Below are 14,833 nucleotides of genomic sequence, written 5' to 3' on the forward strand. Positions count from 1 at the left end.
ACAAGGAGCTCTAAACTGAGGGATTTCATACACAGATGTGAATCTCTTTCACGAATGTCTTCCTCCAGCAATTGCTTCGCTCTAATTTGGAAAGCCTAGTAAGCGCTATCATCTCTCGCTCTCCGAAAATCGACCGAAAATATCTCACCGACGCAAAGCAACAAGAGAATAGGAAAGCAGAACAACAAGAGACTAAGAAAGCCAACGCACCCTACACCAAAAATGTCGTTCAAGGGTTTCAAAAAGTCCCTTGTAAGGGCACCCCAGAACTTCCGTGAAAAGTTAAACATGGGGGAAGTCACCAATGATCCCGTGTACGAAGATGCCGAGCGGAGATTCAAGGAAATCGAGATCGAAACAAAGAAGTTGAATGACGAGTCAAAGAAGTACTTCAAGGCGATTAGCGGCATGTTGGACGATCAAATTGATTTTTCAAAAGCCATTGAAGAGATTTACAAGCCCATCAGTGGAAAGTTGTCAGACCCCAATGCCACAGTCCCTGAAGACAACCCGGATGGTATCCAAGCGGCGGAGCAATACCGGGATTTGGTCAGCGCATTGAAGGAGGAGTTGAAACCCGACTTGGAGTTGATAGAACGAAGAGTTGTGGAGCCGGCACAGGAGTTGTTGAAGGTGATTGATGGAATCAGAAAAATAGCCACTAAGCGAGTTCATAAAAGAACAGATTTGGATAGGCACAAGAGAACCTATACCAAGTACGAGCAGAAGAAGGAAAGAACACCCAAAGACGAAGAAAAGATGTACAATGCAGAGGCGGAAGTGGATGTTGCGCAACAAGAATACGACTACTACAATGAATTGTTGAAGAATGAGTTGCCAGTGTTATTCCAAATGCAGAGTGACTTCATCAAGCCTCTTTTCACCTCTTTCTACTACATGCAGCTTAACATCTTCTACACCCTTTACAACAAAACCCAGGAAATGAAAATCCCGTACTTTGACTTGGATTCTGACATTGTGGAAGCTTACAATTTGAAGAAAGGCGATATTGAGGAGAGGACGGATGCGATTGGTGTTACACATTTCAAGGTTGGTTATGCTAAGTCCAAAGTTGGAAGGCTTCAAGCTGCGAGAACACAGACTACGTCCCCAACCCAACAGCTCCCAGCATATCAAGGTCAGACGAATTATAACCCCGATTACAAGGACCCAAGTGGTGGGTATCAACCACAGCAAGCTTACCAGTCACCGCAAACAGGGTACCAGTCACCACAAATGGGTTATCAGTCACCACAGCAAACCTATCAATCACCACAGCAAACCTATCAGTCACCACAAGCTTATCAATCACCACCACAAGCTTATCAAGCTACAACATCTCCACCACCACCTCCANGTCACCACAAGCTTATCAATCACCACCACAAGCTTATCAATCACCACCACAAGCTTATCAAGCTACAACATCTCCACCACCACCTCCAGCTTATGTCAATACTCCGCCTGCCACTGCCCCTCAAGTTTGTATTGCACTTTATGATTATACAGGACAACCGGGAGACCTTTCCTTTCCAGCCGGTGCTACTATTGAGATCATCAACAAAGATGATCCTGGTTGGTGGATGGGAAAGTACAACGGTGTGACTGGTTTGTTTCCATCAAATTACATAAAGTTGTAGCTGTTAGCTAAGTTCCATATCGTATAGATTATTTGTCTTTTTGGTGTATACATTTTTTTACTTCGGATAGAATTGTGCAATCCGTTGAAATTCTTTTACCTATCCCTACAATAAACAAAAAAAATTTCGTTAAAGCCTCTCATTTTTTTTAATTTGCAACCAAACCAACCAACGAATCCAGCAACCACTTTCAACATATAATGTAATTTGGAATTGTATTGCTATTTGTGCCATTTGTAGTGGGGAAATTTGAATTGTTTAAAAGAGAAGAATATTGTGAAGTCTTAAATGTTGAAGCTTGTCGAATCCAGTCTAAAATTTCGTATTTCAAATGCCGGAAACCTTTTGAAGATGATAATTATTATCTTTATGATGACGATTCTGATTATGAAGAACACCTTTATTCCAATGTGACACAATGTCTTTGCAATTTAGATCAAGATTATTACGTCATAAACAGCGAATGTTATAAACAATGTGGTTTTGATGATAATGAGATGCCAGAGGAACTTCAAAGTTCATGGTGGTCTGAGGCTCTGAGGATTACTGAGTCTTCATATATTGAATATTTTTCTTCGTCAATAGACGCAGAACAATCACGAGCTTTTACAGAGACAGAGTGGTGGTACCGTATAAGTGATTGGCTGGTTTATCGGGACATAGGCAATATAGTGACGATCTTTCTCCACAAGTGTCGTCAATATTGAAGTCTATATCTGATTCCCAGAGGACCAACAATTCGACAAAACCTTCCACAAGAACAAAGGGCTCTTCTAGCAACCTTGCCGTTACTGTTAGTTGTGGCTCGTTATTTTCGTTGATTTTATTATCCTTGTTGTGAACATGAATGCTGTGGGTGGAAAAGAGACCTGTATAGCTTCTGTATATTTATTCAGTTTATCACTATTTACCGTTACCTTTGAATCAAAGTGTCCTGCTCTTGTATACACAATTAATTTGACCTAGGTATCGCACCTTATTTTCAGTTTCCGCCCCCAGTTATCGCACCACAAAACAACCACTTCTTGTGTACACAATTAATTTGCTCCAGATATCGCACCCATACAAATTTTACATTTCTGGCTCAAATTTTGGAAGTAAAGAGGAGCTGGGCGAAGTTGTGTTTACTTAAGAAAATAATGTTACTATAAACTGCTTACTAGGTTTTTGCTTTATGAGGGCAGTGTACTTGAGTGTGGTTTGGTATCTGTTATGTTTTCATTGAAGGTTCTCATTTGTTGTTGGTTTTTGCGTCTGTTTACGCGTTTGTTCGTAAAGAGAAAAAGTATATGACGACGAAATAAGAAGTCGCTTTTTTCCACTCTCAAGACAAATTAGGAAATATAGAATTTTGCGCTTTTTTCAAGAGACAAAATAAGACAATATTTCACAGAGATGAGGAAGCATTGATCTGTGGAGGGGGTATGGGAAGCTATCGCAGATAGTAGTGGCAGCATTAAACGATGATATTGGTTAATGCTGAGATAATGTATTTAATGCTTATTAAGATTTATAAATTATTTGCAAAAATATTTAGACAAAGTATAGAAAATTACAGAGATAGAAAGATAAACAGAACAGTAGAGAGACATATTTGGAAGGAGTAATAGTATAGACAGAGGACAGCAGTAGTAACAAGAACAGGAGTTTAAATGGTTGTGTGGATTTGGAGAGGTAGTTGAAGGAGTTAGTAACAGATTCAGAGCCAATTTCAGTGTCGATTTCAGTGTCAATTCTAATGTCGTTTAATTTTTTCTCTGAATTTGGGACAATATGATTTCTGTTTTAGCTTCGGTCTTAGGAGCAGATCTAAACACGGAATTAACAAAAGGCGTAAATCCGGTGGTAGGAAGTGACGGATATAACATCGGAATNGCTGTCAAGCTAGTTTAATACAAATGTGTAAAGTGTAAGGATTTGTAGCGCATCTAGCATATAGTCGAGGTGAAACAAACTACCTCCAAAGATATGGAGGCGTTCTATTTAAACATCATTTTAGTTATGGCTATATCACCCACAGTATAAAAGATGTATATTTGGTCATGCTTTCTTTTTTTACAAAAATTGTTACCAGGCTTATCTTGACAATGAAAGAATCGAAAGAATCCATCATAACAAAAGAAATCAAAATACAAGACAATTGAGGGGAAGACATTGTTACACAAAACACGAGGCATAAGAAAATTATGTTACTAAATATATATCTATACATATACATATACAAACTAATGATTAAGTTGTGCTTGTCAGTTTATGCTTCACAGTATAAATAGTATAAATATTATTAAACATTCAACAGTTCTTCTTTCCACTTCAGAAACTTTATGTTTATCAACTTGAACTAATTATATCTTGTGAATTTATCACTCCACAAAAGAAACAAGTTTTCCGACTTTCTCCCCATGCAATTTAAAATATGATTACAACTATTTCAGAGGAAACAATCATCATTAGAACAGATAAGTGATTGATTTGATTTGCGTTTGGAATAGCGCATTGGTTCTAGGTATGCGCGTATTGGTAAATGATTGAATATGAGGTTTTACTAATATGCAAGAAAATTAGAATATCATTATTCTTTATTTGTATTTTACAAGGTTTTATTTTGTTTTTCATCATGATTTTGGTTTCCAGTTTGGATCTGGTTTGTTTTAGGGTTTAATGCTTTAAAGATGAATTATATTAAAAGTTATTTGTCTAAATATTATTATAGTCTAGTTTACTCTTATCTTGCCAAAACATCATCTGATTACATTTGAAGGTGTTGTTTTGGTTATTTTATTTGGGTGCAAAGTTCAGTCTTGGTGATGTTCAGACAATTATGGAGTTGTAGTTTTCATTTCTTTTATCTATCCGTTGTTCTATGAAACCCAGCTATCAAGAGTGTTTACCTTCAACAAACTAGGCCCGTGTGGCATACAGTGTATTGAAGATACTATACCTCAAAAGGGATAGTATATTATTCTAGTTGGTTATTAAAGTTACTTAATTGATATTTCTGTAGTGTCTTAAGTACAAAGGAACACTTTATTTTGCCATATTTATCTTCTTTGGGTGAATAAACGGAGGGGGAGTCAAACTCTGGGGATGATAAAAAATTGTAAATAGAGTTGCAAATTCTCACCAAGTTTTTTCTTTTTTCTTTACCTCCTTTCTATTATCTTTCTATAGCTTAATTCGTTATATTTAGAATTTCCATTATGAAGAAGGGTGTTTTGAGCATATATTGTTCCCTCCCCACTTCCCTCCTCCTCCAAATAACATTTGATAAGGCTTTAATTCAGAGGTATCTATCATGGATTCATGATTATTATTTAATACAACTGGCAGAGTTTCAAGGGTGATTTGAAAGTGTATCGATCAAAAGAAACAAAGAGGCAAAGAAATGCCATGTCCTTTGTTGCTTTAGCAACACTCTATTTTGATTGATATAAATATTTGCAATGAGACAACGAGGTTTTGAAGGTGTGGGGGATAAAATACTTATCACTATTGTTCTTGCAACGTTGTCTTAGTCGTTTTTATAGGGCCAGGTGTGTGGGATCGGTAAATCAATTGATTTGCAAGCTTTGAATTCGATTAGACATACTTTTCTTTGATTAAAAACATTACCAAATATTAGCAGTGTTCCTGAGTTCTGTTATAATTACGATCCTATGACTGAACTTTCTGTTGTTATAATGTAATAGGAATGCTTTGAATACGCTTACTATAATCTACTGTATTTCGGATAAAGTAGTAATACGCCAAATGTAAAAGAATAGTATAAACTTTGTAAAGGAAGGATATATTGTAAAGTGCTCATCGTATTCTGAGATAAATGATGTATGATTATATGACGTCTTCATCAGATGAGAATAAAGCTTCTATGCATGGTTAATTAAAAAGAATAACAATATAAAGAGAACCTCATTTCTTATATTCTATACCTTTTGCTTAATACCATGCATCATTTCCTCCTTGTTGATCAAATGACCAATTGAATCAACTTCCTCCAACAACTTATCCACGTCGAAACACCAGTCATTGAGCAAATCATTTATATGGTTGTCACTAGTACGTGGGTCACTGCCCTCAACTCTTTTTGTCTTGTCAAATTTGACCACCCCCTTTGGCCGGTTAATCTTAGCCACAATCATTCCATCATTTACAAGCTCACTAACATATTTTTCCGATTCGTCAACCGACAATTGCAAAAGATAGGCTAATCTATCCAACTGAATGAATTGATAGAATTTGTTGATTACACGCAAATTATGCTCAATGATTCTCTTTTGTAAATTTTGGTAATTCTTGGTGTCTTTAAAAATGGATGACTTTTCAAATTCGTCTTTGTAAATGGATTCAATATTTGTCCAATGAATCAACTCATCGGTGGAGAATATTTCCAACAATTTGAAAATCTTTGCGTCAACATTCTTTTTGAAAATAGGGTTCTTTTGTATTCTGTTGATCAAGTCAATCTGGTGAGGGTCAGATGTAGAAAGGATTACGTAGTAGATGGTTTGAACAAGGTAATCCTTGTAGCTGTCGGACTCCTGAACTAATGGAATTTCAACCAACAACAACAAGTTCTTGACAATGGAAATGTAGTCGTAGTCAAACGTGTTTATATCAATCAAGTACTTCAAATACGTCGTTTTAAATTCGTCGGCCTTGTCAAAGTTCTTCAACGTCTTTAGCAAAATCTTTCTGCTCAATATTTTGGCTTGATTGTAGTCCCCTTTCTGTAAAGTTAATTTGATTTGTTCCAAAATGTATTCAATCTTGTCGCTAAATGGCATTAACGAGTACGTTTCAACTTGCAAATCACACAAGATTTCCACCGCCTTGTCTAAATCGTGCTTCTTGTTCAAGTATATTTCAGCCAATTGTTTCGAAACAATGGCCCTCTCAACTTCAACGAAAATCTTTTTATCTGTAACGGTTCTTATCGTCTCAATCAATTTCATCTTTGTTTCCAACTGGTTTTCATTTGATTCGTCCAATTTCGACAAACTGGCAATCACATCTTGAATAAATGCTTGGATTGATGACTTTAATTGTCCATGCTTTTTAGATAAAATAACAATCAAATCGTTCAAGTACTCCCAGTCGTTGTTGTCAACCAAAGTAGACACAATCTTGCTCAAAACTCTCTTGGACGACGCCAAATCCGATGATTGACGAGTTTGCTTTTCCAAGACTAAATACTTGTCCAACTGTTGTTTGTAGTCGGGTATTTTCTCGATGAGTGGGAATTGCTCATCTAGGGTGGCAGAAAAGTCTTTTTCAGCTTTGATTGGATCTTCTCTTGACATTATGGACAGATTTGAAGGATAGGGTTGATGTATCTTGGGTGGCAAGAACAGGCCAACTTTTGGCGTGGAAAAATTGTGTAAACCGTTTTGCGCGAGGGTCGTGTGTTGTTGTGAACTTTTGCAGCCTCAGCTTGACAAAAATGAACTGCACATAATTTTCTAAAGCAACGACAGAGTGTAGAACGAGGAGTCACCAATGACAAATCGAGATGATCAGACAGACAAGCTACAGCGAGATATAATAAACAAACATTTAAAGTTGCAAGATGGGGAGAGCATTAAGTTGACTTTGGATTTTCTTGCCGAGCTACATAGGAAGTCTCCTTCATCATTTGAAGCTTTCCACGAGACAGTGAAACACAATGGAGGTGACGATTTTGATACAGCTTTTTTACGAGATATTTACAAATCGTTTAAACCGGGGGCATTGAGAAGAGAGGATGAACACGGCTCAAATGGACGTACTCTCAACACGCATAGCGGAAGAGTGTATGAAGGTAGAATCATCTCAGTGCGTCCTTACGGAGCTTTCATTAGATTCAACAACACATCGGGGCTTTGTCATATTTCGCAGGTATCGTATAATGGATCAAGAACTACACTGATGGATATCCTACACCCTGATCAAAAGGTGTATGTAAAGGTGATTGATGAGGACCGTAATCAGAGGAAATCCTCACTATCGATGAGGGGAATTAACCAGGAAACAGGCGTTGATGAAACAAGGGAAGTGGGCGGTTTATCCAGAGAGGACTATCGCAAGGAACCGCGGAGAGTAGACGTACTAAATTCGACATCCGATAGAATACATCACGAGCCGGAAATTGAAACCGAGATTGAACTAAATGATTCCCGGCCTACTTTTTTGAAAAACCAAGGGTTTACAGAGACTGCACCCACTATCAACACAATTTTAAGCATGGATGGTGCAATGAGCAAAGCAGCTGAAAATGGGTCTGATTTCGCTAGAAAGTTTAGAGAGGAAAAGGTTCAAAAAGAAAAGGAAAAGAATAAAGCAGCTCACCAACAGAATGATCCTCTCTCTCAGAAGGCAAAAACAGAAAACGTCATATCAGAGTGGAAGTCATCGCACAAGCACCCTTCCTTTCAAAAGCCTACCAAGCTCACCATTCAAGAGCAAAAGAAATCACTTCCCGTATACGACATGAGGACTGACCTCATCAAACTGATTAAAGATAATCAATTTATTGTCATTGTTGGAGAGACTGGTTCGGGGAAAACCACGCAAATTGTGCAGTACATCTACGAAGAGGGACTAAATGTAGTCAACGACGAGGACAAAATTATTGGCTGTACTCAACCTCGACGTGTGGCAGCCACATCTGTAGCCAAGAGGGTGTCCGAGGAAGTCGGGTGCGACCTCGGTGACGAAGTGGGGTACAACGTTCGGTTTGATGACAAGACCACACCCAAGACAAAGATCAAGTACATGACTGATGGTATGTTGGAAAGAGAGGCTCTTACTGACCCTGAGATGAGTAAATACGCAGTGATAATGTTGGACGAGGCCCACGAACGAACAATCTCCACCGATGTGCTATTTGCTTTATTAAAGAAAGCAGCACTGTCGAATCCCAATTTGAAGATAATTGTCACTTCCGCTACATTAGACTCGGACAAGTTTTCCAAATTCTTCAACAATTGTCCGATACTAAATATTCCTGGTAGGACATACCCAGTGGAGGTATTATATACGAAGGAGCCAGAGATGGATTACCTCTCAGCCGCTTTGGACACTGTTATGCAAATACACATTGCAGAGCCTAGTGGCGACATATTAGTATTTTTGACAGGACAGGAAGAAATAGATACCAGTTGTGAAGTGTTGGCTGAACGTGTAAAGGTTTTGGGCGATTCTGCGCCTGAGCTCATTGTTCTACCTGTATATGCGGCATTGCCAGCAGAAATGCAGACCAAAATCTTTGAACCGACACCGCCTGGATCGCGCAAAGTGATTTTGGCAACGAACATTGCCGAGACATCGATAACGATCGACGGTATATACTACGTTATTGACCCTGGATACGTAAAGTTGAATGCTTATGATCCAAAGCTGGGTATGGATACATTGAAAATATCACCCATTAGCAAAGCACAAGCCAATCAACGAAGTGGAAGAGCCGGTAGAACCGGCCCAGGAAAATGCTACCGTTTGTACACCGAGCAGTCATATACCACGGAAATGCTTCCAAATACGATTCCCGAAATACAGCGACAGAATTTGTCGCATACAATTTTAATGTTGAAAGCAATTGGTATCAAAGATGTGATCCATTTCGAATTCATGGACCCGCCTTCAAGAAACTCATTGCTAACGTCTTTAGAGGACCTTTATACATTGGAAGCTTTGGACGATGATGGAGAGATTACTCCGTTGGGAAGAAAAATGGCTGATTTCCCCATGGAGCCTGCACTAGCCAAAACACTCATCAAGTCGGTTGATTTAAATTGCACAGAAGAAATTTTAACCATTGTTGCCATGCTCTCTGTGCAAAGTATTTTTTATCGTCCAAAAGATAAGCAGAATGCAGCTGATCAGCGTAAAGCAAGATTCTATTCTACAAAAGGGGACCACCTAACTTTGCTTAATGTGTATAACCGTTGGCGCGCAAGTAACTACAATAAGGACTGGTGCCGAGATAATTTCATCCAGGAGAGGAGTATGCGACATGCAAAGGAAGTACGGAGACAATTACTGGCAATTATGCTCAAACATAGGTACCAGGTGAATTCTTGTGGATCTGACCTCGATGCCGTCAGAAAGACGTTGTGCTGTGGGTATTTTAAAAACACAGCTAAGCGTGATTCAGGAGAAGGATACAAAACTTTATCCAAGAATGAAACGGTCTATCTACATCCGTCGTCAAGTCAGTTTGGAAAGAATCCGGAATACTTGTTGTATCATGCGATAGTCTTGACAACGCGCGAGTACATGCATCACGTTTCTGTAATAGACCCTCAGTGGCTTTGTGAATACGCTCCAAAGTATTTCAAACTTGCTGACCCTGATAGCCAGACGAGGAAGAAACAAAAGATTGTACCGCTAGCATCGTTTGGAAATCGCAACCAAAAGAGATCAATGGGCTGGTGGCCAGGCCAGAGGAAATAGACTGATGTAGTCGTTGAAACTTTGTAAGAATTGTAAACTCTAATTTAATTTTTAATTTTTAATTTTTTCTTTTATCACCGGCTTATTACCGGCGCGGATATTTTTATGGTCGGGAAATTTGTCAAAGGCTTTTCTAATTTTCTTGGTATCATTTTCGCGGCAAAGTAAACTACAAAAGTGTCCACTTTTGTCATCTTCCATGTGTCTGTAGCTTTGTATTAAGACAGGTCATCAACTTATCTATTATTTCTTTGTATCCCCACGTCAAGGCAACTTTTGCGCTTGCTGGTTGGTTGGTTTTCTCTTTTTTTTTTTTGGGTTAGGAAAAAGTGGAGATCTCAAAATAAACCAACCTTTTGTTTTTCTTATTTTTTTTCATAAGCTGTTTTACTACGCTAGTACTACTTACACTAGAGTTCTTCACCTCCCATAATCACCTCCGATTAAGAAAATACAGCTTCATGCTGCTCAGATAGTACCCCGCGACAATGTTAATACTGGAGGCCTTAAGGTCAGCAAGATATGCACAAGATGCAGTTAGCGAAAAGTTTAGATTACACCTGACAGCATCAACTATCTCACCCGTTGGTGTAAAGCCTCTTCGAAGGACTTATTCCATATCAGAGCCAATTCCTGACACTGAAAACAGTGGGACATCGATACTTGAGTGTGTTCCGTTGGAGACAGACAAGAAAGGCAACTTTTACGACAAGTCAACTGGTCGCAAAGTGGTTTTAAAAGGCATCAATGTGGACGCTCTGATGAAATTACCCGTTGACCCATACATGCCGTCATTTAAAGGTGACCCAACCAATCCCAGTGACATATTTTTTGACGGAGATACAGTGTCATTTGTGGGTAGACCTTTCCCATTGGAAGAAGCAAGAATGCATTTCTATAGAATCAAGAGTTGGGGCTACAACACCATTCGGTACTTATTAACCTGGGAGGCGGTCGAGCACGAAGGACCGGGCAAGTATGACGAGAAATTTGCCGAATACACTTTGGAGATGTTGAAAATCATCGGTGAAATTGGTGGGTTATACGTGTTTCTTGAGTTTCACCAAGATGTTTGGTCTAGGTATTCAGGAGGCAGTGGGGCGCCTATGTGGACATTCTATGCCGCTGGGCTAGATCCCAAAAAGTTTACCCTTGCTGACTCGGCAATACTTCACAACGAGCCTAGGTTTCGTGACACCACTGACACATACCACAAAATGTTGTGGACATCAAACTACAAGCGTTTGGCCCCGTTAGTAATGTTTACCATGTTCTTTGCTGGCAAATACTACTTCCCCAACTTGATCATGAATGGCGAAAACATACAAGATTATCTTCAAAACCGTTTCTTGGGAGCAGTCGAATTCATATGGAAAAAAGTGTGCGCTGGTGTACCTGAGTTGCTCAAAAATGGAACTATAATAGGATTTGAGTCTATGAATGAGCCCAATTGTGGCTTAATAGGGTACCCCGATATTGGTCAGTTGCCTGATTTTCAGCAATTACGTGTGGGAACTACTCCAACAGCATTTCAATCAATGAGACTCGGTATGGGATTCGCCTGCGAGGTTGACGAGTATAGAATAACTGTCACTGGTCCACGGAAATATGGAACAAAGATCGTCGATCCAAAAGGTGACAAGGCGTGGCTATCACCAGAAGCTGGTAAGGCTATTGATGAGCATTACGGCTTCAAGAGAGGCGAGAAGTGGGAATTGGGAACTTGCATTTTTGCCGCCGAGGGAGTTTGGAGCTGGCCCCAAGTAACGAAAGACATGACTGCAATGACACAACAGCAGAGGCTTGATATTAGCTCAAAGTGTAAGATATTAGAGCCTGAATTTTTTAGTAAACCATATCCACAACATAATTACGATCTGCATGTAACCAAGGTCGACACTCACACATTTGTCAATGTTCATTATTCTGACCATATTGTTCGATTTAAAGAGCTAATTCGCAAATACACTCCAGACGCATTTGTCATGCTTCTGACACCAGTATTGGAAGAACCCCCGCATTTGAAAAATGACAAGAGAAACATCATCGATGACAAGATCATCTATTGTCCGCATTATTATGACGGTTTGACGTTGATGCAAAAGAGTTGGAACTTTAAGTTCAACGTTGACACGCTAGGCATTATGAGAGGTGCCTATTTGAATCCCGTGCTTGGTATTGTTTTCGGAGGAAGAGCAATTCGCAATTGTATTCAAAAGCAATTTTGTGAAATAAGGCGAGAGTGTAATGAGTATTTGGGGGAAATTCCTATTCTCATGTCAGAGACAGGGATGCCATTCGATATGGATGACAAGCGTTCATATAGAAATGGAAAGTATATTTCGCAAACTGCTGCTATGGATGCATTATGCAATGCCTTAGAAGCTGCTAACATGTCACATACATATTGGTGTTATTCCAGTGGCAATAACCACAAGTACGGAGACAACTGGAACAATGAAGATTTCTCCTTTTGGTCGGCTGATGACCGGAACTTGACATTTGAAGACGAGTGCGAAACACCAGAAATTAGAAACGAGACTGAAAGTGAACAAAGCCGAATCAAAACAGCTAGAGCATTAAGGAAAGCGAATAGAAAATTAAAGAGAGCAGCTAAAATGGGCCGCTCTGGCTCAGTTGATAGCACTGCTTCGGCAACATCGGCGTCATCCAGTGATGCTTACACTGATGCAGAATCTGATTCAACGTCTCAGTCATCTGTTATTTCATCCACCAGCTCAAATGTATATCGTCGCCAGTATGGAAAATGCTATCCTTCGCCTGATGGAGTTAGGGCTGTTGGTGCAGTTGTTAGGCCGTATTTGATGGCATCTTTGGGTAGGGTGGTTGCCACTGAGTTTGATATCAAACTAGTAAAGTTTGCACTTCAGCTTGTTGTTGACAAAACAGATCCAAGAGTTGAAAATACCCCCACCATAATCTTTGTGCCGAAGTGGCATTTCCCATTCTTGGACTATGGTGATGTATTTTTGTCTTCAGGGTACATCAAATACAATGAGGATTTGCAATATATCGAATGGTACCATTGCAATGATCCAACATTAAAGCAAAATGCAACTCTGACAACAGACGATAAGACCAGCACTGAGACCATTATTATAAGGAACAATAGTGGCTCTTTAGAGGACGCAAAGATTATCGAGGAGAGGAGATTGGGATGTACAATTAGTTAAAGTTAGATATTTATTAGAAATAAAAAAGGTTTAGAATTCATAAGGATCCGAGTCCAAGCCTCTCTTGCTATCTCTCATCTCTGTCTTGAGCAATTCACCCACGTGCCTTTTAAACAAATCAACATAAGGTTTGAGACTGGTTTTTTCCCATGCCGGCACATTCACATCATCAATATTATTGTCTCCATTTTGTTCATACTCGTCAATCTCAGTGAGCAATTGCTTCAAATTTGGAGCCGTTGTAGGATTGAAGCCATATGCATCATCCAGAGCAATGCCCGATATATTCTTTTTTGGATCGAAGGGGACACAAACATTGCCTGTACCTGGATGCACACAGAATGGGGATTTCAACAAATGGATGATTTGTCTTGACACTTCGATATCCAACCTTGGGTAGAGATAATAAATGATTAGTTCTTTCTTTGCATCCAGTAACAAGGCAACTTGAGCATTTGACTTGAGCACTTTGGAAGCAACGGTATTCAAGTCCTCCCATTTATCCTTAGATGTCGACACTTTGCGCTCCCCCTGCCACTTTTTCTTCAACTCTACTTGTAACTCCTTATTTGGCATAAAGCTTAAAAGCTCCTCTACTTGCTTCCAGTTTTTGGAATCCGGTTCAGTGTTTGGATCTGTATACCATGGGTCTTGATCCTCCAAAATTATTTCAATAAATCTTTTCTTCAAGATCTCAAAACTTCTCTCAACGTGAGGGTGGAATGGTTTTCTCACATGAAAGCCTTTGGAGCCCTTTGCATGTTTTCCACCTAAAACATCAAGATATTCCACAATGGACCTTCTGCTGTTTTCATCCAACTCCCTCGCTCTCTTATCACTGACCCAACAATGGGCACCTCTACGTCCAGAAAACACCCACACCATATGTTGGAAACCAAAGTCCTGTCTCAAACAATCCTCAATTATTGTTGATCCAACTTGGATAAACTTCCAACATTTACAACAAATGTCCGTTCCCTGACAGCAAGTTCTAATGTCGTCATAATCTGTCAAATCAATATCAAACACCAATTCCTTACTAACTGGTTTCAAAGCCTGCTTGGGTAGGTTATATCTCTCTTTTGGAGCAACTTTATAGACAGCTCCAATTTCAAAACGCGTTGGATTGGCACTAACTACTGCCTTTTTGAATTCGTCTACATTACTGTACGAGTTGTACCGCTTGTATGCAGTGCTTCTATACTCATACGCAAACTCCCTCATTGTGAAATCCTTAGTCGGTTTTGGAGAATGACTGGTCCAGTTGAATATGTATTTGAATGGTAACAAGCGCTGATAGTAGAATTGCATATCCACTTCACTAGGCATGGCTGATTGTTTAATTTTAGTATCATTATCGGAGCTGCTGGGAAGCAGGGGGTTATTACCTGCTGTTACTGGGGCAGGTGTCATGATGTATAGCTATTTGGGGTTCAAAGGGTGAATGTGCTGATATGCAAATAAAAAAAATTGACATATCAAAATAAAGAAAGGTAGAAGACGCGTTTTGTTGCACAAAAAAAGGCAGGAGCGGCATACACCACTAAAGAGGTTCTTTAACATCACAGG

General features: G+C 39.4%; 5 protein-coding genes across 5 annotated transcripts; 3 read left to right on the forward strand and 2 right to left on the reverse strand. All coding sequences in view use genetic code 12, as the record gives it.

Annotated features, from left to right (window-relative positions):
• Positions 1-222: 222 nt before the first annotated feature.
• Positions 223-2,481, forward strand: RVS167 (amphiphysin; the record flags this gene model as incomplete). Its single annotated transcript, XM_051815344.1, has 4 exons — positions 223-1,289; positions 1,331-1,608; positions 1,923-2,287; positions 2,350-2,481. The coding sequence occupies 4 exons, from the start codon at positions 223-225 to the stop codon at positions 2,479-2,481; spliced, it is 1,842 nt and encodes a 613-aa protein (XP_051671128.1).
• A 3,082-nt stretch (positions 2,482-5,563) lies between these two features.
• RPN5 (proteasome regulatory particle lid subunit) lies at positions 5,564-6,940 on the reverse strand (the record flags this gene model as incomplete). The annotated part of the gene is made up of 1 exon (XM_051815345.1): positions 5,564-6,940. The coding sequence occupies one exon, from the start codon at positions 6,938-6,940 to the stop codon at positions 5,564-5,566; it is 1,377 nt and encodes a 458-aa protein (XP_051671129.1).
• Positions 6,941-7,136: 196 nt separating this feature from the next.
• On the forward strand, positions 7,137-10,070 carry PRP22 (DEAH-box ATP-dependent RNA helicase; the record flags this gene model as incomplete). The annotated part of the gene is made up of 1 exon (XM_051815348.1): positions 7,137-10,070. One exon carries the CDS (start codon positions 7,137-7,139, stop codon positions 10,068-10,070), a length of 2,934 nt encoding a protein of 977 aa, XP_051671130.1.
• Positions 10,071-10,558: 488 nt separating this feature from the next.
• Positions 10,559-13,264, forward strand: CANMA_003197 (hydrolase; the record flags this gene model as incomplete). Its single annotated transcript, XM_051815349.1, has 1 exon — positions 10,559-13,264. One exon carries the CDS (start codon positions 10,559-10,561, stop codon positions 13,262-13,264), a length of 2,706 nt encoding a protein of 901 aa, XP_051671131.1.
• Positions 13,265-13,294: 30 nt separating this feature from the next.
• Positions 13,295-14,677, reverse strand: CANMA_003198 (DNA primase subunit; the record flags this gene model as incomplete). The annotated part of the gene is made up of 1 exon (XM_051815350.1): positions 13,295-14,677. The coding sequence occupies one exon, from the start codon at positions 14,675-14,677 to the stop codon at positions 13,295-13,297; it is 1,383 nt and encodes a 460-aa protein (XP_051671132.1).
• Positions 14,678-14,833: the final 156 nt, after the last annotated feature.

This window comes from Candida margitis (genome assembly GCF_024628925.1).
Source record: "Candida margitis strain CBS 14175 chromosome Unknown scaffold31, whole genome shotgun sequence".
NCBI lineage: Eukaryota > Fungi > Ascomycota > Pichiomycetes > Serinales > Debaryomycetaceae > Lodderomyces > Lodderomyces margitis.